A 23,327-nucleotide genomic window follows, 5' to 3' on the forward strand; every position below is an offset into this window, starting at 1 on the left:
CAGTCTCAGAGTGGAACTTGCATATCTTGGGAGTTTTTCTCAAGTTTGGACAAAAGTCTGACAGTTTAGCAGGACCAAAATTTCATTAGTAAATAATATCACATTGTCAGAACATTGAGGTCAGGCATTTTTTTATATGCAGTCATATCCAGAAATCTGTGGCCAAATAAGAGACCTGACCTCTATTTGCTCTACTCGAGCCACAAATCAAAAAAATTCTCTGAAAATTTCTCTGAAAAAATTCCCTGAAAATTTCAGGCTTTATAAGAAGACTGACTTCATACTCAATTTTCAACTTGCATACGGTCTTGAAGTTCTTTAATCTAGAGGAATATTATATCATCCCTCATTTCCATGTGAAAGTCATCTGTGTACTGCACAGATACAATGAATTATTTACTTCCACTTTTACATAGGGATTTGACAAGAATGAATGAAATCTTCTGTTTTATGTATTTTTCATTTTAAAATCACATCTAAAAACCTAATTTTCCCACAGCAATAAGCATTCAAATGTTTGTAAACTTAATTTGAAATTTTTCTGTGGAGAGAGCCCTTCTTTATGTTGATTTTTGAGGGTTTGTGATTTTTTCAACACATTAAATTATTTGAGAAAGCAATGACAAAATCTTTATTGGTTTAATTGGCACAATCTTCACATATGTGAAGAAAGAAAAATATGTATAGAAGGAAAAATATTTAAACAGGTTTATATTTGTTGTCTAGTTTGGGTAAGTGTCTGATAAGTAAAACATAGAGCTTAGGATTAGCTGTTCACCTAAGAAACTACCTTCTATGTTGCACAGAGATGCTGCTTGTTAACAATGCAGAAATAGGTAGATCATTCTGAGTTGCACATTTTCTAGGTCAGGAAAAGTAACAAATAAGGTGGAAACACAAGGTAGAACCAATTTTACTGGAGACAAAAATATCCTGCATTGACCTTCAGTGTTGATATTTGCTATACACTTGTGAAAAATTCACCAGTTTCCAGTTATACAAACTAATTGGATTTTTTCACAAAGTTACTCTATTCACTTGTATTTTGCAATACTTCTAAAATAATTTTTGAAAATTCAACTTTAAAGCTGGAAGTGAGGTTTTCTAATAATAAAAAAAATAAAATTTAAATCCCTCCTTCATTTTGAAATTGGCCACTTATTGCAAAAACTAAAAATATCTAGACTACTTTAGGACATTTAGAAGATGCAGCAAAAATCATTCATATAGTTTGACATACATATCTCACCATTAGCAAAACTGCTGAGAACACTTACATAAATCTTTATCTTTGAAAAGACCTGGAGTTATCATGAAACTGAAAATTACATTTCCGTGCGCTCCAGTTCTAGGCAAGGGAAATATCCTTCTGCTGGATACATTAGCCCCTATAATTGTGTCATTCACTCCAAAACTTGCCAAAATATAGGGTCCTTCACCAAGACCTATGGGAAGAAAAATTTTCGTCACATAATATACAAAACTGAAGTCTTATTTTCCACTTGGTTCCACTTTGTAGTGGAAACATGCATAAGTCTGTCCTTGACGTTAACCCTGACAGGCAGCTAAGCACCACACACCTGGTCACTCACCACATGTCACGAAAGAGTCAGAGGGGAAGAACTGAAAAAAAATAATGGGTGAAGATAAAGACATTTGAATCATGGTTTGGTTTGAGTTTTGTTTACAGAGAAACAATGAAAAAGAAAAGGAAACCAAATAAAACAATTCCAAAAAGAAAACAAAGAATACAAAGCAAAGTGATGAAAAAGCCAAAATTCTTTACCAGCTGACCAACATCTAGATGAACCATAATCAATGGTTCATAAGCATAACCATAAGCATAAGCAGTCCCAGAAAACTTCCCCTCCAATTTCTATTGCTGAACTCAACATCATGTGTTCTGCAATGTCTCTCTTGTCAGCTGGGGTCAGTTCTCCCAACTCTGCCTCCTCTAACCTCCTATGCAGCCCCAGCTTGCCTACTGGTGAGAACTGGGAAAACCTTAATCTATGTAAGCAGTAGCTACAACACCACTGTCATCACAAATACAAAATATATTATTAAATTCATGTTAACTATATGAAGAAAATAGCCAAAACCAGTACTCCCTTCTACTTTTTTCATAGAGTCATGGAATAATTAAGGCCAGAAAAGACCTTTAAGAGCGTTGCCATGATGTTCACCATTAAAGCCATGTCCTCAAACCTTTCTGAGTAAGATAAAATTCCCTATTAAAAAGTAATTGGGAAGTCAGCTATACCTAGCAAGATGTTCATGCTACTACTGTAGTAGGCCAGACTGGAGGAGAAAAATATAATCTGTATAATGATCCTCATTATGAGATGCAAGTCATCCTAGTCATCAAACAGACACATTAAAATTCAGGTTCATTCATTCATTGCAATTAGTCAACTTTCCCTTTTCAATACCTATTGCTGCCTATAAAGTATGTGCACAGTATTCAAATATTAGAGGGAATGACACAGGAATTAATTCTGTGAAATTAATATCACTCTCATCCTAAGGCACTATTCTTTTTACAGTACAGTATTGTGAGACATATGCACAAAATCCCATAGCCCATCAATGTCCAAATATTGCAGGTCCCAGCTCTGAAATGTACAGTACAAACACAAGGAAATGTCCTCCTAGAGCTCTTCCTGACTGCTACCATATATTGTAGGATGATGGATCAATCCACCTCCCCACTGAACATTATGAACTTATTAATGGAGGCATTAGGGATAGCTAGGATCATTCAACACAGCTGGGCCACAAAATTCACTCATTAAAAATAAAAGTAATGTTAAAACTGCATACACCAAGTCAAAGAAAAAGCCCGTAAATTAACTGAGTTTTTAAACAAGAATATCAAATAGTACGTACCTTGGTTGTAATATTCACAGTCATAAGCTACAAGAAAAAGAAAACAAGCATATTACTGTTATTGTTATTATTATTACTGTTACAATTATTATTAGTAGTAACAAGAGAATCCGTGTATTTCTGCATCCCAAAAATGTAAAGCTCACTTTCAGGAGAGGAAGTTTCATGTCCCATAAGATATTTCAGTCAGTGATTTTATTTTCTTAGACTTTCATCCAGTGACAGCAGACCTGAAGCAGGAATTATTTTATAGCTAAGAACCCTTCTTGCTGTCAAAGAAAAGAACAGACTGGGTCTCTTTGGAGCCCAACACAGGAAAATGGACATCCAGCCTTTCCCACAGTCTCTGCACCAACACACCCTAAGCACAGCCAGCCCTTTTCAGCAAGACAGTGAATTTGGGTGTGTAAGGGTGACACAGCTAACACAGAGAGAGCTTGAGAGATGTGAACTATGTTTATTATCCATCTACTCTGTCATATTTGTATAACTGGGCAGGAAAAAGTCAGAGATGCCTGTGAGATGAGCTCTGGAGCATGGCCAGCCCAGGTACATACCACAGAGCAGAGGAGATCGCCAGTGAATCGCTGCTCCTTGCTGGCAGCACTTGTGGGCATAAGCTGCAATACTGGTACACAGACACTCACAGTCCCCACCAAGATTGCAGTTGCATGTGTCTGTGTGACAATTTTTGATAAAAGAAGTCACATCAATCTGGGAGGGGAAGAAACAAAAACAGCTGACTTAATTTCATGAGCTGTACATATTCCAGTTGCAGCAGGAGTTTTACTTCTGGACTGACTGAAAGCACTAAACACAACAATAAAGTATTTTCCAAAGTTTGGGCATATTCCTACACAAATTGCACACTTCAAATGATCAGCTTATACCTAAATTAAAGGTCAAAAGAAAAATTGAAACAGTGATTACTAACAAACATGCTTGTCCACACACTTGCTGTTCATCCATTTTAAAGAACTATTGAAGCTGGCAGTTCTGCTTTTATAAGGCAAACACTGCCATCTGCAGTCATCCTGTCAGTTTTGCATGAACAACAACAAAATCAGAGCTGTGACTCTGATTACCAAGTTATTAAAGTAATAATTTATAGAGGGGAGATTTCCCAGGGGAAGAAAGCTTGGGACCACTGGTGACATTGCACAGAAAAAAAATAATATTTCTGCCCTTATCAAGATTTTAATATAATTTGCCCACATTAGATCAGAAATCCACATTCTCTAAAATCCTATCACAATATTTCATGATTTTACATGATACACTATTTCTTGAGTTTAAATCATCTTTTTTGTAATGTTTAGCAACATTTCCAAAACAGTGTTTTTACTCAACACATGGACTGTTTAAAGCAATGCTTCTCTTCAGTTTAGTGTCTGGTCTAGCTCAGCTGTAAAGACTCAAATGGCACACGTCAGATTACAGAAATACCACCACAGTAACAAAGCACTACTTATCTAACATGAAGACAGTTTCTCAGCTGGCAGTAGCTAGAAGCTGGCAGAGACTGGATCAAGGGCAGAGAGATGTTATTGTGCTTTCATTCTTTTTCTTGTTTTGAAAGCAGGGATACCACTGGGGATGTGGGGGACACACATGAGAACTAGCTCCACTGAAAGTGACAGTAGTAGCTTTGTAGAAATCACCTAATGGCAAACTGGCTCCAAATATCTCAATCTGTCTCTCATGCCTGCAGAACAGCATCTCTCCATGGGTCAGCAAATTCCTGCTCTTGTAACAAACTGGGAGCCTTAAACCAAAGATCCTGCTGTTTCAGGATTTAGGAGGAAGACCCTTTTTTCTCCATGGTCAGGCTCCTCAGATTCTGCTGAATTCAGTGCTTATTTGGGCAACTGCAATCCATCAGTTGCTGCTGGGCAGAGATGCAAGATTTTGTCTCCCTGCAAACTGGTGTTGCAGCCTGAGTTGAGCTGCAAGGCCGCCGGTCCCTCAGACAGGAGGTTGCCCGCATGCACTGCAGATCTCCCACCCACACAGCAGGAGCAACAATAAGCACGTTGGAAACCCCCATCTATGTTTTCTGTTCTTTCCCTGCCCTCAGTGTCAGTCTCTGCTCAGGCTTTTTTCTTGGCACCCTGTCCCCCACCCAGCAGTCAGCTGCACATGCCCTTGATGGGAGGTCACTCTACATTACATTTGCAGGAGCTGTACTTTCACATGCTGATTAATGGGTTCTAAAAACACATGAAAGATGTTTGTTTTACAGACTCTCCCATACAAGATAGATGCACACGTGCAGAAATACTTGACTACTAATTATATCACATGTTTTGCACCTGGCATAGAGTTTTTTTAGAAAATTATGCAACATTTCTGGCATAATATTTGCAAATTCTAATCACAACATGGATAAGATATAGAAAATGAACATTCAAGGGAAAAGATCTTTCCAAGTTGTTATAATAATACAGTTTCTTAAAGACTCTCAAAAGTTCAATTTTTATTTATTATTTGCCACTTTGAAAATATGCTCATCACTATGTTCTCAGGCACATGCTCAAAAAATTCTTTACATAGTAACTTAAGTCAACATTAATAAATCCCTTGGGTTAAGCTGCTGCAACCTCCTTCACAGGCAAATTCCTAACCATGTTGATATTCAGCTTCAGTCCTGAAAGTCAGGAGGTTCAGCTGAGACAGCTAATGATCTCACTTAATATTAATAATCATGAAGAAATTAAAGACTGAGATGAAATGTCATAGTGGTTCTTGCTTGTTCAGGTGTAAAGAAGCACCTAAATACCTTTGGGAGGCTAAAATTAGAAATAGAGAAAAATGTATAAAGCACGTCTTGCATTGATAATGGGTGGATTAAAATGGAATAAAAGATTACCACACAAAATAGTGTCATACCCATCTCGTCTAGACTGAACTGAAGGACATTCTTGTAACTTTTAACTCGTACTTAGCCAGATATTGGGAAAACAAGGATACCAAACCTCAGAGTTTTGATAAAATCAGATGATAAGCCGCCAAACAATTAAAAAGCTCAAAAGCAGAAATCTTGCTTTGTCATATTTCTTTCTATATAAAGCAGGAAACAACAAAATAAAACCATTTGAAGTAAGCTGTAGGTGCATTACACATATACTTACTTTAGAATCCCTCAATTTATACAAATTTACAATTTGTAAAACTTAGCTTCCTATATAGATAAAAGGTATAAATAAAACCTAAAGAGGCTAGAACCTTGATTATTCAGTAGACTAACTCAACTCTGTTACCACTTTTATGTTTAGATTCCAGTCTTGAAAGGAACAAGGAGCTCCACACAATTGTACCCCACCCACACAGAGATACTTGCAGGGCTTTACTCTGTATCCTCTCATTCAGACTGAGGGCATTGGCAAGAAGAAATTCATTACTGGAATTTGATTATTTTCATGAGAGCAATCTTGGATATTTAATAAACTTACCACATTGCGACAAGGTGCAAAAAGATCACTGTATAAAATTGAGCATTCCTTTTTTGCATAAGGGAACTTGCTCTGATGTACTTCACATGGTCTCAGTGTTTCATTTGGGCTCTTACACTTAAAAACAAGCACAAAACCCACAAATATTTTATAGGTAGGTGTGTTTATCACAGACTCAGGTACATCATAGTAGCATATAATTCAATACTTTCATAATCAGAAAATAAAAAATTTCAATTCTATCTTCTTCGTCTTCTTTCCTTGATTTGTTTTTATAATTGAAAACATTTGCTCTAAAAAAAAAAACTTTTTGTTTTTTTCTTAAGCACTAAAATGTTCCTGCTGTCTGCTCAGTGCATAAAGACAAAATGTTTTCTTTGTGACACATTATAATCATTACCAGAGCAACCAACTGTAACATCACAAACAAATACGTGGCCGAATCCATCCTGGGTGGTTTTCACTGACTTTAAATGGAGTCATACTACAGATGGCTTTAGCTCTGTAAATTCAAATAAAGAAGCAGTGGTAGGAAGGGAACAACTCATTAAAATATAGAGTCAAAGATCATCATGATAACTCAAAAAATGGGTGAGATACAACTGGATCACTTCTAGGATCTCTTCAAAAAGAAAAAAAAAAGTACAGAAAAATATAGGAAAGGGACACTCAGCTTGGAGAACACGAGTTCATCTGAAACCATGCTGTGTTGGTGCAGCAGGCAAGGTGGGTGTAATGCACCAGGAGGGTGTGACAATGAATGCACAGGCATTGTTGGGGTGTCCCACAGCAGCCTCAGCTGCAGGGCAGTCACCCACATATGCTGCCCTCCTATGCAGGTGCTCAGACACTGCTGTGAAGATATGTGCTGCCACTCCTGGGAAGAAGGAGCCATTCACAGTGCTGATACAAGCACATTTCCCAGTAGCAGAGCTGGATTCTAGGCTTCCAGCTATCAAATATCCCTTTAAAGTATTTTGATTTTTCAGAAATGGTGACCAGGACACATCTTTACCATAGGCCAAAGACCCTTTCTGAAAAAATCCTGAAGGCCTACTGCAGGGGCAGATGAAGTGCCAAGTCTGTGTGAGCACAGCCAACCAGCAAGACCAAAGCTGAACTTCGATCTGGAGCACTCTGGTAGACATAGAGATCAGGAGATTACATGAGATTTTACAGATACGTATCTCCACCAAAAAGTAAGGAGTAAGTCTTAACATCCTGCAAGTTAATGTGCTATGCTAACACTATACATCTTTTTAAGGGAGCCACCAAATCAATACATTGAAAAAGAAAAATTAATGAACTTAATATCAAGTATTCACACATTTGTTTATGTTGGACCTTCTAGATGAGCAGTATAACTCTACATATTTGCCTTGCCTGCTTACGAAATTTAAACATTTTATGTAGAATAAAATATATCCAAAGGGAGATATTGAGGCAGAAAATCCTCAAAATCTTTATTCCAAAGCATTCTTCCATGAGGTGAGAGATATTTGGTCGATTTCCTGCTGTGTCAAGGAGAGAACAGATTAAAAACTGGTCCTGACAGTCATGCAATTACAAATAATGATTTTTCAGGAGGTCCATAAGGTTATAAAACTTTACATCTTCTCAGCACAAATTAATGAAATACCTATTCTCCTATGTTATAAACCAGAGTTGGACCATAAATGTGTGTTATAAGCCATTTATAACACCAAATGGTGTTATAAACCATTCATTCCCTACAGCATCCTCCTACCTTCTACTCAGAAACCAAGTTTCCATAATGGGTTGTGCCTGTTGCTGTTCTGAGCCTTTTCTGCCCATCTCTTCACCACCTCTGCTTTGTCAGTTTACTCTGTTTACAAAGTGCCACTAAAATAAATCTTCATTTTATTGTCAGTGTTTAGAAAGAAGCTCTTCCAGGCCTCTTTTTTCCAGCATTCAGATTCTGTTTACTTTCAGTATCCTGATGCCTTCCAACCCAGAGAAATTACAATTGTTTTCAAATTGGGATGAATCAAAAATACCAGAAGCATTGTACCCAACTTTGTAGAACACTGAAATGCAGACAGCTATAATTATCTTTCACAGAGGAAAGCATATCCTTCCCTAAAGAGATCGTTTGGTATCATTTAAATTCTGCATCTGTTTGCTATGACATACGATATTATTAACACATTTCATATCTACAGACACAAAAATTAAAATATCCTCCTATACAGTGACCATAATTTTAGAAATACCTTTACATCATGTGCACATAATGTGCTCTTTTACAAATTAAAATGATTTTTTTTTCTCTACATTCTTGTTGAACATGGGACTTACCTGTCCTAATACCCAGCTGTCTCCAAACACCTGTGCATTTCTCACCTCCATGTTGTTTGATGTAGTCAGATCATTTGAAGTATATTTGTCAAAATTTCCACACAAGCCTGCCAGTTTTCCCTGAAAGAGAAAAGACTTTTTTCATACTTTTTTTCAAACTTACAGTCAATAATTGGCACAAATTACACACATGGGACATATAAATTTTTACATAAAAAGGGTGAATGTAAATCTGACTTATCCTTTGAAAATATCTGACACTCTGCTATGCCTGTAGTTCCATATTGCAAATATCTTTTAACAGAAATCAGTGGTTTTCTTCCTTTTTTCCAGAACTTCTCCTAACTGCCTGCCTGTGAAAACAGACTGGAATCTAGTAATATTTTTTTCTGAAAGCTCAGTAGTGATTCCAGTCCAAAAGTCAAAAATTTAGGTGAATTACATCATGATTGTGAAGCCTGACTAGTTGTTGTCATTAAAACTTCCTGCCTCTAATTTTAGTTCACAATAGCTAGAACCTTTGTAATAGCAATTATAAAAGAGACAGCTGCAACTTTCTTTTCTTGGGCATATGCTGCTGATGGAAAAACTATGTATACATACATACATATATAAATATATAGGAAAATAGACATTCCTGCACAACAATAAAAAGTAGAGCTGGACTTTTAGGGTGTTGTGGCTCACTCTAATGAGTTTTTTTTTTTTTCTTAAGGTCTGCTGCAGACATCTTACCGAACTGTAGCCTCTGGAAGAAACAGTCATTGGAAACAGAAAGAACTGGAAGAATTTGTGTTCCTAAATGCAACCTGTAGAACTCAGCTCCCAGCTAGCTTACTCAAAACTGAAGACCTTTTTTTTTTCTCTATGTGTATTGATGGCTGACAAATCAACTTGTTGGTGAATTAAGTATTTTATGGCTATTTGGACAGAAGCCTATAATAATTTTGCTCTAAACCTGCATTAGATGGTCATTATAGCTTTGACTTACACTTCAAAAAATCTGATATCGTATTCTATCCTAGCACACTTTTTTTTCTTTTGCTAAATAAGCTCCATCTTCACACACATGTTCATGTTTGAAACAAAGAGTAATGTAATTCTGAATTGCACTGATAGGGTTACTCTGCCTGCACCCAATGACTGAGTTGCATAGACACAAATTTAGATGATATAGGAATAGAAAAGAGAAGAGCAACTGGGCAAAAAAGGAGCCTTGAATCCCTCCTCACATCATGACTGAATCCTGTCACGATATATCCATTAGGTTTAAATGTAAGGTTTCTTCTAGACCTTTTTCTGTATTTTGTGTTTTTTGATTAAAGCCAACATGTGACTCCATCTGTTCATCTCAGAAGCCCCTACTACATCCCAGGGTGCAGTTCCAACGTCAGTCTAATTCAGTCTGTGCTACAAACTTGCCATCCTCCATGTCGCTGGGCACAGAAGCTTCTTTTACATTGGCTCTAGCCAATGAAAACATACAGCGAACTGGGTACCTCAAAAACTAGCCCTCACTTCCAGCCCCCAAAGTTATCTTTGAGTCAGAGCTGAATCACTGCATATCTCCAAAGCTACAGTGAATCAAACAGAGTGAGTGTAGGTGTAGAAACCACTCCTTCTCTTCAGAAGTTGCTTTCTCCATCTCTTCTTACCTGGGAAATACTAACAGCTGAACAAGCTGTATCACTGTGAAAGCTAGTCTTGAAGAAAAGACTGTCACAGTTATTCAATAAAAGATGACATTAGGAATATAGGGAATCTACACAAAATCTCAGGTTTATATTTTGTCTCACCTTCCATCGAGGTCCAACTTTTACATGCATCATTGTCTTCTTATCCCACAGAATCGTAATGTCCTGTTCTGGAAAGTGTATCACAGTATAATATCCAGCCTTCCAGAGCTGATAGTTAGATTTGTTTTCTTGCGCCCCTAGGGTCTGCTGACACAAATGAATATTAATTAAGATCTACTAAAGTAATGCTACCAGATAACAGCAGAGTACATATTGAAGAATATTTTAGCATCTAGCTGAATCAGTAATATTAGTAGAAGTGTTGTTTAATACTTTGATATTTTGTATTTTCAGTGATTCGAGTTTGCTTCGTACTTTGGTTTCTCTTTCTAAACCAACTGGAAAGAAACTCATAAATGCCAGTATGTTTCATCTCCTTGAGACTTTTGGGCAATATTCTTTGCATGACAAATAGAACTTGAAAAAAACAATGGGAAAAATAAAGTGTGTCCGGGGACCTGCTGCTTTATCCAGGCCTAAACACTGATACTACATTAACTCAGACTAGAGATGCTTTCCAAAAACATGCTCCTTTAGAGCTGTAAATTTGCAGTGCTTATCTTAAAGGGCAACCAAAAAAGGAAAGAAAATAACTAACCTGCTTCTCAGAAGGTTCGCTAAAATAAATCTCAGTGTCTCCAACAGTGATGAAAACATTCTTTGAGCAAACAATATCATTGTCAAAGCACTTTTTGTTCTGAGCAATTATAGATATATTTGAGTTATCTGTGCTCTGCAACATTAAGAAGAAATCATTTTACTGATATATTCAATTGCATTTCACTCCTGCAGATTTATTCTCGGCTTATCATCACGAAAGCAAAATATATATATATACTTAAGAATTTACACACATTTGAAATTAAATTTAAGCAAGTTACCAAATCAGGAAATGCCTTTTTAAATTCAAAACTGAATCCACAAACTTTGGAGTTAAGCACCAGGAGCTATTATATTCAGCTGTGACTATTCTTGCTGAAGACTTCACAAACTCAGAGGATCAGGCTACCCCTAAAATAAGAGTCTGGTTTAGGCTTTTAAAATATGCTTTTACTTGGAAGCTAATATTTATGGCACAGTGTGGTTGTCGAAATTGAGACATGCTATAAAAAGAGCTTTATTTTTAAACCAAGGTACATGAGATCAAGCTGTTTTCATGTTTTTAAAACCAAGAAACCTTCCATCTGTCAGTAATAGAGAGGACAGTTTCTGTGCCACCACACATCAAATTCACAAAACCATGAGTCATACTTAATGTTATTGGAGGGGGTAAAGGTTTCTGCCAATATTTTTGTTTGTAGGGTGGGGTTATTTTAACATTTAGAAGATTTGAATATTTTGTTGTCCTGATTTACTGGTGTTTTAGTACTTCAAACTCAAATGTACTGCCTCCCCAATCTCACACCTTTTGGCTCTACAGCCCATTCATTACTTTTGCATACTAGGCACAAAAAAATCACCTTTGCACCTTGGCTCAACACATCAGTTTATTCACCTACAGCTTCTGTGGTTCTTCTGTATCCTGAGGGAAACACATGTGCACCTTGTAATTCCGCATGCTAAGATTTTACCTGAACAAAGGAGATGAGCTGTCTTTTCAGTTGCTAACACTACCACCAAAAATATGAAGTTGAGCTATTCCTATTATTTCCTATTTTAATTTACTTCCCTATTCTTTTCTGTAGAAATCCTTACAAATCAACAAGCAGCCATAACTATAGAAATTACTTGATAAAGTTAACTTCATGACATTAATATGAGCCACTGTTAATATTGAGACACTGTTTCTGAATCTGGTTCAATTTTTGAGTAAATTCAGTCCTACAGTCATCAGATACATGAGACAGACATGAAATAATCTTGGAAGTGGGAAGTAGCACCCACTGACTAATCCATTCTTATATAGGACACTTGGGTAGTGCTGGGGAAAAAAAGGTTCTCTTCTTGTTAAAACTCTTCTGGCTCCCACCCTCTTTTGAACATACTCTCTGAGACTGTGATTAGATGAAACTAACTGGAGGTGCTAATGGGCATGGTGTGCAAGATGGAATGGTGGCTCTCAGCATCTCCCCAGTCCTGGGAATTACTCATGGCTCCCAGCAATGTTCTTGAAGAGCCCTACTTGGCCACAACAAGAGGCTGTGGTGTCTGCCCACAGCATCTCCCCCAGAGCTTTGCTCCCTCCTGTGGTTAATGTACCACTGCCTTGCCCAGTGTACCCCCAGGAGTTGCTGGCTACTTACTCCTAACTGTTTCTTGCCTATCTCACATTTGTCCCCTTATTTTTTCTGTGCTGATCAGAATTCAAGAATTAAAAAAAAAATCATTAATTTTTCCTCATCAGTGAGAAGTGCTGCATGTGCGCTGTAGGAAGCAGTTTGTGTATTTTTTCTTTATAAAAGTCATAGCGACCAAACTCTTTAAAAAACACTTGCATTCTAAAATCAAAAACAAACCCAACCCCAGATGATGGAAAGCGTAGAGGTATTTTTTGCCACACAGAGGAGGTACTACAGTTTTGCTACCCTTAGTCTAGCATGGCCCACAAGCCAGAGGATGCTGCTACCTGGCATAGAAAACACTCTACAGCAAGTGAGTGCTTGTGAATGTGATGAGCACGAGCTGTGGGAGGCTGCCTGCAAGCTCTATGTTACCCTAATGCCAGGGCTTAGGAAACAGTTAGTCCAAGCTAACTTGCCAGCAGTTAGCTTGGAAGGCAACAGCTACAGCGGATAAAGTTATTCACTAACTGCTTAGTGGCAAGGGGGTGTAGGAAATCAGATCTCCGTGATTTAGCAAGGGAACTCAGTTTAAAACTATCAGAAACTTCAAGGTAAAGTTCATCTGTTCCATTCTGTTGTAAAGTTGTGTTAGGTTGCACTCAAAATAAAATTGGTCACTACCTTATTGGGAAATCCACTATGTTTTAATTAAACCAGGCCTGCTGCTGGAGTGAGTACCAGTTATTCCCCTCCAAGTCAGATAACAGCCCAGAGCATTTTTTGATTTATTGGCTGCGATGTGGTAAATTAAAAAGGAGACAATCTCGTTTGTTTGATAGATAGGATGCAAGCTGATACATTCTGTGCTGGGCAACTGAAAAGTGAGAAAAGGAGTTACTCCCCACCACGGCTCAGTTCAAAGAAGGACTTTGCTTGCAGTCTCTGGGTCTATTTGATGCCTAGGACATTGTGGGCTCTTTTCATTGCACAGGTCACTCCTCTTCAGTTACCTTAGTCTCAGCAAAAAGGGACACTCTGAGTTAATAGGGAAGCAATGTCTTCCCTGTAAGAAAAGAAATTAGGAGCTTGATTTTAATTTAGGATAGTCAAATCAGGCTAATTGCCCCACAGTAAAAATACACCTTTTTTGGCAATGAAGACAAGTCCTTGAGGCAGCAGTGGGTAGCTACATTAGCTATGCTAACTGAAACTGCTGCCTGTGCCTTCTGACAGTCCAGACCAATCCCTTCAGCTGAACAGCATCAACATACTCAAGTCAGAAGTTTTTGTATATGGTTGGGGTTTGAGCCAAGAGCACAAACTGAGTTATATTTCAAGTTAACTCTGCAGTACAGAGAAGCCTGGAGCCAGGAAGTGTTTTGCTGACCAAAGCCAGAACAGGGAGTCCTGAAGACATGTGAAGTACTTCCTTACTTGTAGGACTGCATGATGGTATTAAATTACTAGGAATTATGCAGGACAGATATGCAAAGAGATTGTGCTAGTAGTTCAATAGAGTTATGAGTAAATCAGACGTTTAACAAAAAAGGGCTTTGTACTAAATCCTGAATCTTCTGTGCTTTCTCTTTTTCTAATAAATCTTAGACCTAAACCCATACATAAAAATATCATTATGGATTACATGTTTCTTATGGCTCTAAGCTTTCACAAAATTATTTGCTTTATATATGTTTACAAAATTATTTACTTGCTGTTCTCTCCATATAACTCAATAGACGCCTTTCCAAGCAATACAACATTAGACAAATTCAAATTTGAATGACAGTTTCTATCACAGTCTTCAAATTATTCTGTAGCTGCTGCACATGCAGTGTCTTCTTTCAATAAGGAAGAAATAAAGTGCAGTTGAAACTTAGCACCTAACTATTACCAGTGCAAAAGAAAAGACTATTCAGCTAAAGTGAGGATTGTCTTCTGATGTTTATATAAGACAGGGAGGTCTTAAGCAAATCTCAAGAGTTCTTAGGGAATGTGATGGTATAAATGATAATGAGTTCCATCTCTCTAATCTGCACTAAATCCACACAAATATGAAAACAAGCTTTTGTCACTAGCACTAGAAGAAATGTCTGAGTAGACACTAGGAGCAGGTCTAATGAATAACAAGGTGGGGGATTGTTTGGTTTTGTTTTTTTCTGCACAGTCTCTTTCCAAGGCAGAGTCACTCTTTACCTTTTTAGGTAAAATGCACCCAGCAGGGGATGTACTCCAGTTCATCATGTGGAACCTACTTATGCTGACAGAAACTAGAAATAAAATGGTTTTCCCACTGCAAGAGTATCTTCCCACGTAAATTACCATATCCAGCCTGTTCCAACTTAATATCAGTTTCTGTGTGATAACATGGAGTTGCCAAGCAACAGAAAAGACAGAGTCACAGCTCTGGGCAGTCAGTCAAAAGCTCATTGTCAGTCCCACTTCTCAGGACATTCTTTTTCTAGACTCCACTGCACTTTTTTTCCATATTTCTTCCTAGTCAAAAAAGCAAAGCACTGCTTTCCTTTTTCTGGTTTGGTGTTCTTTTGGGGTGTTTTTTTTAGCAGTGCTTGGGAATGCTAGAGTTTATTTTTGTTAGAAACTTTCTATTTCAATATCCTGTTAGAAATTTTCTGTCCCTTTTAACCAATAACAATTATGTGTAGTGTGCTTGCATCGTCAAAATGCAGCCTGGGAAAAGACTATTTAATTGGCTGTATTTATTTCTTTGAAAATTTCATTAAAATCTCTCTAACTGCTCCATGTAAAGACTAATTTTTTTCTCAATATCCTTTTACCTGATTTACCCATTACTTTTGGCTTATTCCTTACAAAACTGCAAACTAGGGTGGCCATAAAGCCATATAAGGACACCCTGGGAGTGGGATTCCTTTTGCTTTAATGATATTTTAGGTGTTTTTATATAGAGCCACAAAAAGAACTGCAAAAAGCTCTAAAAATATTGAAAAAATGTAAAGTAGTTTAAAAAGTAGAAATTGCTTTCTCCTTCCTACATATTTTCAGAGAGATTCCATAGCTCTCAGATTTAATATTTCAGGAGATTTTATGGAAAGTCAGAATCAGCTTGGTCATGGTTTATTGGCTCCTTTCTTATGAAGGAACTTAGCATTTGAAACTATTACTTCTAGGGAGCTTGATCTGGGAGAAGTAAAACATCTTAGCCCAGATTTAGTGATCATTTGGGCATTAATACAGAAGTTATTTCGGGGAGCAGACAAATGCCTTGGCATCTAACTTGTTCTTGCTCTGTTTCCTGCGCCATTTTTCTATGGACTTGAGCTCCAGATAATCAGTGAAAATGCATTAATTATGCAAAACTCAATTTACACTAAGAAGCATCTCTTGTTGAAAAGCTTTTTTTTTGCTGCTGCACCTAATTTCTTCTGCACCTTGCCAGAATTATATATACAGTCCACGTAACTTTATTTGATCCCTGGTTTTACATCCTGTACTAATTTGTATCAGCAAATATTCTTCCCCACAGCTAGTAAAAGAATGGAGCAATGTTGCTTGGAGTCAACAGATGGCACTGAAACACACTGTCTCACTTTGGGAAGAAATCCACATGAAAGTTGGGAAAAAATATTATGGGAAAGATAGTGGATGATCGTCTTACATGAGAGAGAACAGAGAGGAAAGGAATTGTAATAGCACTTTTTTTCTAACCAATGTTATGTATTTTTATACAACTATTAAAAATAAAAACAAAAATTAAAAAAAAAAAAAACAACATTTAGGAACTAACAACCTGAGAGCCAAATTGCTTATGCAAATGCACATTAATTTTTTTCCTTTACATCTTTTACATGGCTGCAGATTATTTTCACTCAAAATATGGCAAAGAAGCCTGCAGTACACATGTAAGACATGAGATATTTCTAGCGTTGAAATATCTTCACTTACAGTTGAGTACAAAAGGAGAGAAACATGTCTGAGTAGATTCACAGATGAAAATTCAAGAGGAGTGAGATTATTCCAGCTACTGAATTATCCTCAAGCAATTTCCAGATGTTTGCTAGTGCATCCATGATAACTCTTGCCTATTTCTTTAAAAGTGACTTCTGAAATGGATACATCTCAGGCAGAACAAATTCAAAAACTGCAAAATATCTATGACAAGTATGTTTATGTGTAAGTATGTATATATACAAGCAACAAGAAAACATCATTATATAATATTTTCTTTATGCATTGATTTTTCTTCTAGTAGATTTTACTGCAATATAAAGCTGTTGTGTTCTAAAGGTTTGTCAACAATAAAATCCAATTTTTTTAAAATCTAATAATGATGAAAATACATTACAGTACATAATTTATCTACTTAAAACAGAGCCTTGTTCTAACTCCATGTTTCTTAATTTTGAAAACACCACCGAGAGATCACTGAAAAAGTTTTGATTTTCTTTTTTTTTTTTTGTATTTTAAGAGTACTATATTAAAAGGTTTGAGAAAAAATCATTTAAAGCAGATTTCCTTTTGTTTCATTTACTTAACTTTGCCTGCTTGTGTACCAGATTTAGCTTTTGCACAGGTCATATTACTGCAATCCCTTTCTAATTAAAAATGAGACCTTCTGAAGACTGAAGATTTGGAAACATTTGAGTATTTGTTTCCAAGTGACACATTCTGTAATATGAGCTATTCTGGACTACAAATCAGCAGCACAGTTCATGGTGTTAGTTCTAATATCTAAGCAAGTATTTACATGTATTTACATGAGACCTCTTAGTGTTGTTTTATTAATAAGTGCATGATAAATGTTAATATTTTGTCATTGGTTGTAATGATAAAGTGCAAAAGGAAAACAAAGGACAAGAGCTCCAGCAAATGATTGCAGAAGCTAGAAAGCTGAAACTTGCACAAAGATTTTAGGTTTTCCAGTATAAAAAAAAAAGTTAAGCGTGTTCATTTGCACTGCTTAAGTTTAGTTTTTATATATTCAGAAAAAACAAACCTCATATCCTGACCTTAATCAGAATAAATTGAATTCACAGTTCTCATATTTCACCAACACCCAGAGTCAGAGGCCATAAAGTAAGCAGCAGCTGCAGGTGACTGGCCCAAGCATCCCACCCCTCCAAACACAGAGAAGGGCTGGGTGCTACTGCTGCACAGACAGCTCTGAAACAGCAGCACATCATTCCTGCCTTTGCTCATCTTTTACTGTGCTGCATCATCAACAGTCCACAAAGCTGAACCCACCAGAGGCCCTCAAACTCAGGCAGCCATTCTCTGAACTGCCTTTTCAGGCAACCATAAGAGTAAAACATTCTGGAGTCAGTATAGCCAAAGAGCATTTGGATAATGAACATTAACCAAAATCAGAAATTCAAGGCAAAAGTTCACTAAATAGCAAAGTCCTCAGTAAGGGAATCCAGCTTCTGAATCACACTATGCACACACCACCTCCAAATTGCCATTCTCATGGTAAGAAAATTTTCCCCAAGCCTTTCCTGGAAGCCCTCCATGCTAATCTGCACAAATTGAAAGAAATCTTTCCTTTGTTGGAGAATAAAAGTGATTCATTCACTGAATAATTTAATGGTCTGGAGAATCAGGTGGTGGAGGCGGAAAGGCATGTAGAGGTAATTGAGTCTGAAATCATTGATCTGAAGAAAATGGAATCAGAGCATAAATCCATTGCCAACTGTAATCAGATCGTTTGCTCACAGAAGGAATGGAACAAATAGAAAAACAGGTACAGCTGAAGACAAGATGGAAAGGGATGTCTCCCAGAGGGAGCTTGCTATTGACCCTTACAGGACTTCCAGAGACCCAAAAAAAAAGAGTGCATCCAGAAAGGTTTCCTCTGAACTCATGGGACTAATGAAAAGCAAACTGTTGGTATTCTTTGCAACAAGAGCAGGGCAAAGTATTCGCAGTAAACAGTTTTTTCACTGAAAAAACTTTCTTTCTTGGGTACACATTTTCATACAACACATCATTATTTCTACACAGTTAGTGCTGCTATAAATTATTTGACAAGTGTTTTAGGTGGAAATATTTTGGTACATCATTTACTCATAAAACTACACATGGGAATATGGCTTGAGGATTAGATATGTTATTTAAAGAATTAAAGGTACTCTGATTGAAACCCCATGTACAGTTTTATTCCCTGAAAAAATGAAAATTACTTTTAGAGTCTGGTGTCGAATTTTAAACATTTGTAATTTCAAATTCAACATTATTTACATTCCCATTAAAATCTCCATAATCTATTAAAAGAAACTATTTGTCTTAACTCTGAATAGTCAGTTTGACAATGTTGATTAACCATGAACCTTCAGCTTTAATTCTCTGTAAGGCGACTGACAGCAAGAAGAATGTATTTCTTTTGAAAATAGGCTATGAGAGAGACCATGCCAAATATTTAATTCTACAACTTTGCCAATTTCATGGATCTACATTCTGGATACCTCATACAAATGATGTTGAAAAAGAGCTGCACAAAAAATTACAGATACTCAATAAGGGATCATAGGATAAATCCTACTTCTGACTCCTCAGATGTATCAAATGAGTAATTGAAAAATTGTTGCTTTTGTGTGATTGCTCCAGCTTATGCCCAGTCATCATCTGAAAAATTTACCATTCAAGATAAATATATCAGCAAATAATGGATAAAAGATTATCAGTACGTCAAACAACCTCTGTATTAAGCACTCTAATAAAAGTATAATTTAGTAAGAACTTTGAACTTGCTTCAAGTTACAAAAGAAGGGGAATGCAAGAGAAGGGTTCCCTGGCTGTATTCCCCAGAGCAGTCCAGGTATCTAGTTCTGGGGAGTGCTCAGCATAGGAGAATCACTTGGGAAATGATAGTGGTGATTCCTCAGCTGATGTATGTTTTGTTAACTTAACAAGTGAGCTCTTCTTTAATGTCTGCTGACCCATAAGAGTTACATCTGCGCTTCTAATTGGCATAGTGGTTTGATTATTTTATCAAATGGTTCATAATGGTTGCTGCTTTCATAATTCTCCAACTTTGGCTTCAAAAGAGTTTTCATGATTGCATCAAAAAAGCTCAAAAAGGTCAGTTTAAAATGCTCAAAGCCCCAATGGCAGGTGAAATGTGAAAATATTTTTAACGCATACTTTGAATTTAAGACTCATCTATTAAATAGGAATACTTGAGGATGAGGCCTTAGTTACATTGACCTTCATCTTTCAGGATATAGGAACAAAACAGTCCATCCCTTTCTGTGCTTTAGGATCTTCCTGACAATGTAAGGTTAGTGGAAACCAAAGGTTAGTGCATATATTTCAATGGGGATTTTGGAGTGTTTTTTAAAAGACAGATGAGCATTGCAACAGAGTGCCCTCTCATTTGAGAATATTCTGATGGGTAGCTTATCCCTTTGAACTACTGCTTGAAATCTGTCCCAGAGCAGAGAAAATATTTTTTTCTGAGAAATGCTAATAATTTGGGGGGGAATATTTTTTCTGAGAAAAAATTTTCTTCTGTTCACAGAAGAGAACATGTCTGAGGGGCTCCAAGTGCACTGATCCTACAAGCCTTAATAAAAATGCTTAGCTGCAGGACTGAAAACCACTACAGAACTAAAAAAGGCCAACATTTGTCATAGAACATAGAAAGACACTAATTTTATCATAAGAGCAGAAGTCTATGAAACACGTAAATGGAAGAAACAGACAGCAGCTAGTAAAAATTTTGCCAGAAAAATAACCCCATTTTTTGGAGGAAAGAATGTAGCATCATGAAAGACAGTAAAATAAGATAATAAGCAAGAAAATGGATGAAAAAAGATATTTAAATACTTTCAAGTAAGAAACTGTTTGACTTTAATTTTATAATTCATATTTCGATTAACAAAATGAAGTTTTTACATGACCAACACTGATAAACGAGCTTGTCTTCTAAGATTTTTTTTTAACCTTCGAAATAACCAAGATTTTAAAATGTTTAAAAAAATATTGATGTCTTGTCGGTGATTGTCATTCATCTATACAGGGACTTTACATCTCAGTGAATAATGTAACTCTTAATTCCTTTATAAAAGTGAATTTATCTTTTCATGAGACCTTACTGCCCTAATATTCTTAATTGCTGATCTAAATATTTTCTGTCATTTTCTGCCCAATGGACAAATCTGTTGAACTAGGTATAAAGGGTTTTTTCATACACTTACAGTCACCTTAAACAAAAAGGCCTGACAGGAGACAATGATGTTGAAAACAAGCAAGTTTCATAATTGGCTGAAAGCTTATACTTGATTTTTCTCCCACAGGAGCACAAGGGCTCCTTATTAAAAACATAATAAAGGTAAGGATGAGCTCTTTGTTTGGTACAGTGGGATATGATGACAAATTAAAGAGTTGTTCAAACAGATCAGATTTAGGAAGGCTAACAGCCAAATAAAACAGTGAGGGCTGGTAACATGGATGGGAACAGCACATTATCATGCCTCTGGGGATGATGGATTCAGATTATAATTCTTGCACTCAGTTCTATATCTGGGAAGAGCTCATATGCCAACAAACTGATTGTAGCTATAACTTTCCTTATTGCCCTGCTACAACACCTTTAGGTGTTACTTCTGTTAGTAGAAACAAAGCAGTCCACTGCTTACAGGATAAAGGATAAAAGATAAAAGGAAAAGGACAAATTTATTACAATTTTGTGTATATAATACTACAACCACTTTAGCTGCTTCAATTTCAGGAGTCTGGCGAGAATTTCATGTTGCCCATAAAAATCAGCCTCCCAGCAGCTCTGCAAACTAGCATTAAATGAATGGGATGTGTATTAGCAGCTGTGAAATCTATGACCTGTGATACCTTACAGGCAGGAAACTTGAAGAACACAGCACACACTCTGATGGCAGGGGGTTTGGACTGGAAGACCTTTAAACTCCCCTTCCAACTCAAATCATTCTGTGATTGTGCTAAAAAAAAATAAATTGGTTTGTAGAACAGGTAACACAGTTTAGATGCTACTGCCTTAGATAGTTGTGCCTGCCAAGATGTTAGGCAAGGAATTTAAATTTTGCAGTTGTATATATACTTTTCCACCTTTCATCTGGCTTCTCTATTTGGTTAACAGGCTAAAAGAGACAAGGCTCTCTTACATACCTTCTCAATGCATAGTAGCTCAAGGTAGACTCATATTACTTGGAAACTACTATTTAAAATGTCACAATATATGGGAAGAGGATTATACAGAGAGAGAGCCATGGAAACCCCTGCTCTAGGAACAAAAAATAGTACTTCAAACAAGAGCAACCCCATCATGCTATCATGTCTGTTTATATAATGCAGCTAAACCAGATCAGGATGTGGTACAATTGTAGTGTAACTGTGAATCTACAAATAAAAGCAAAGGTGATTATTACTCAGGCTGCCACTATGAAGATGTCCATTACATGGGTTTCATTTCTTTTCCTCACATAAAATTCCATTCCTGCATAATAGTAGCTAATTTAGTGCCTAACTTCATGGTAATGTAGTTACAGGGGTTTTTTTCTGTTTATTGGTTTCCATTTGCTTGTTGTTGAATTTCCTTTTTTATTTTATTATGTAGTGTTTTCTGCCATAAGATCTCCTGAAGCTTTTGTTTCAGGTGTTCAGACTGAATTTTTATCATCAGACTACTCTACCTCAATCCTCACATCATCTTTTCAAAATTGTTTCTGCTGCTGAGTGCAGGTCTCAGCATGGATCCCTGTGGGATTTCACCAGGATTTCTCCCTTAAAAAAATTTTTTTTAAAAAAAAAGGCCAATTATTCTTGTGTTTTAACCTCTGACTTGTAATTAGTTCAGCAGAAGGTAAGAAAGATGATGAAGGGACAGGAGCATATCTCTTACAAGGAAAGGATGAGGAAGCTGGGCCTGTTCAGCCTCCAGAAGAGATGACTGAGAAAGGGATGTCATCAAACCTTATAAAAGTCTAAGTGAGGGTGGCAAGGGATGAAACCAGGCTCTTCTCAGCCAAGGAACAGGACAAGAGGCAATGGGCAGAGAGAGATGCACAGCAAGTTCTGCTTAATATAAGGAAGAACTTCTTTACTGTGCATGTGACTGAGCACTGGAACAGATTGCCCAGAGAGGGTGTGGAGATAATGAACAACTGTCTGAACACAATCCTGTGCCACATGCTCTAGGATGACCCTGCCTGAGCAGAGAGGTTGGACCAGATGAACCTCTGTGATCTCTTGCAACCTGACCCATTCTGTGATTTTGTGAATTTGTGTCTCAAAGAATGTTAATTCTCATCTTATATAAGAGTAGTTTCAAAAAATACTTCTTGAAATCTTTGTCCAAAAGACTGAGCTAAAATACACACATATTAACTTGATTACCCTTATCCATATATTACCTTCACAGAATAATTCAGAGGACTCATCATGCATGAATTTTTTTCTATTAAAACAAAAAAGGGGTAGTTCAACACTTCCCCCATTGCAATTTCTCTTTATTAAAATTTCTATTAAGTTCCTTCATATATAGATCAGACATATTGCTCTATTGCTCTGTTCCTGTCAAATTCTGCCATTAATTCCTTTTAAAATATTTGGTCATACTGCCATCTTCCATTCCTCTGATTCCAGGGTTGCATATCCCATAGTTCATCAGTTGTGTATTTTAGTTCCCTCAAAATTCTGGAGCA

The 23,327-nt window shown here is 36.8% G+C and overlaps 1 protein-coding gene across 1 annotated transcript in view; it reads right to left on the minus strand.

Annotated features, from left to right (window-relative positions):
• OTOGL (otogelin like) overlaps nt 1–23,327 on the minus strand; it is a 93,014-nt gene that overhangs the window by 35,731 nt on the left and 33,956 nt on the right. Inside the window, exons 26-32 of the mRNA XM_063155872.1 lie at nt 11,030–11,189; nt 10,457–10,584; nt 8,661–8,780; nt 6,342–6,458; nt 3,447–3,603; nt 2,890–2,916; nt 1,278–1,445 (exon numbers count right to left, since the gene is read on the minus strand). Of these exons, the coding sequence (XP_063011942.1) occupies nt 1,278–1,445; nt 2,890–2,916; nt 3,447–3,603; nt 6,342–6,458; nt 8,661–8,780; nt 10,457–10,584; nt 11,030–11,189 (877 nt within the window). The remainder of the gene's footprint in view (nt 1–1,277; nt 1,446–2,889; nt 2,917–3,446; nt 3,604–6,341; nt 6,459–8,660; nt 8,781–10,456; nt 10,585–11,029; nt 11,190–23,327) is intronic.

This window comes from Melospiza melodia, chromosome 4, assembly GCF_035770615.1.
Source record: "Melospiza melodia melodia isolate bMelMel2 chromosome 4, bMelMel2.pri, whole genome shotgun sequence".
Classification (NCBI taxonomy): Eukaryota; Metazoa; Chordata; class Aves; order Passeriformes; family Passerellidae; genus Melospiza; species Melospiza melodia.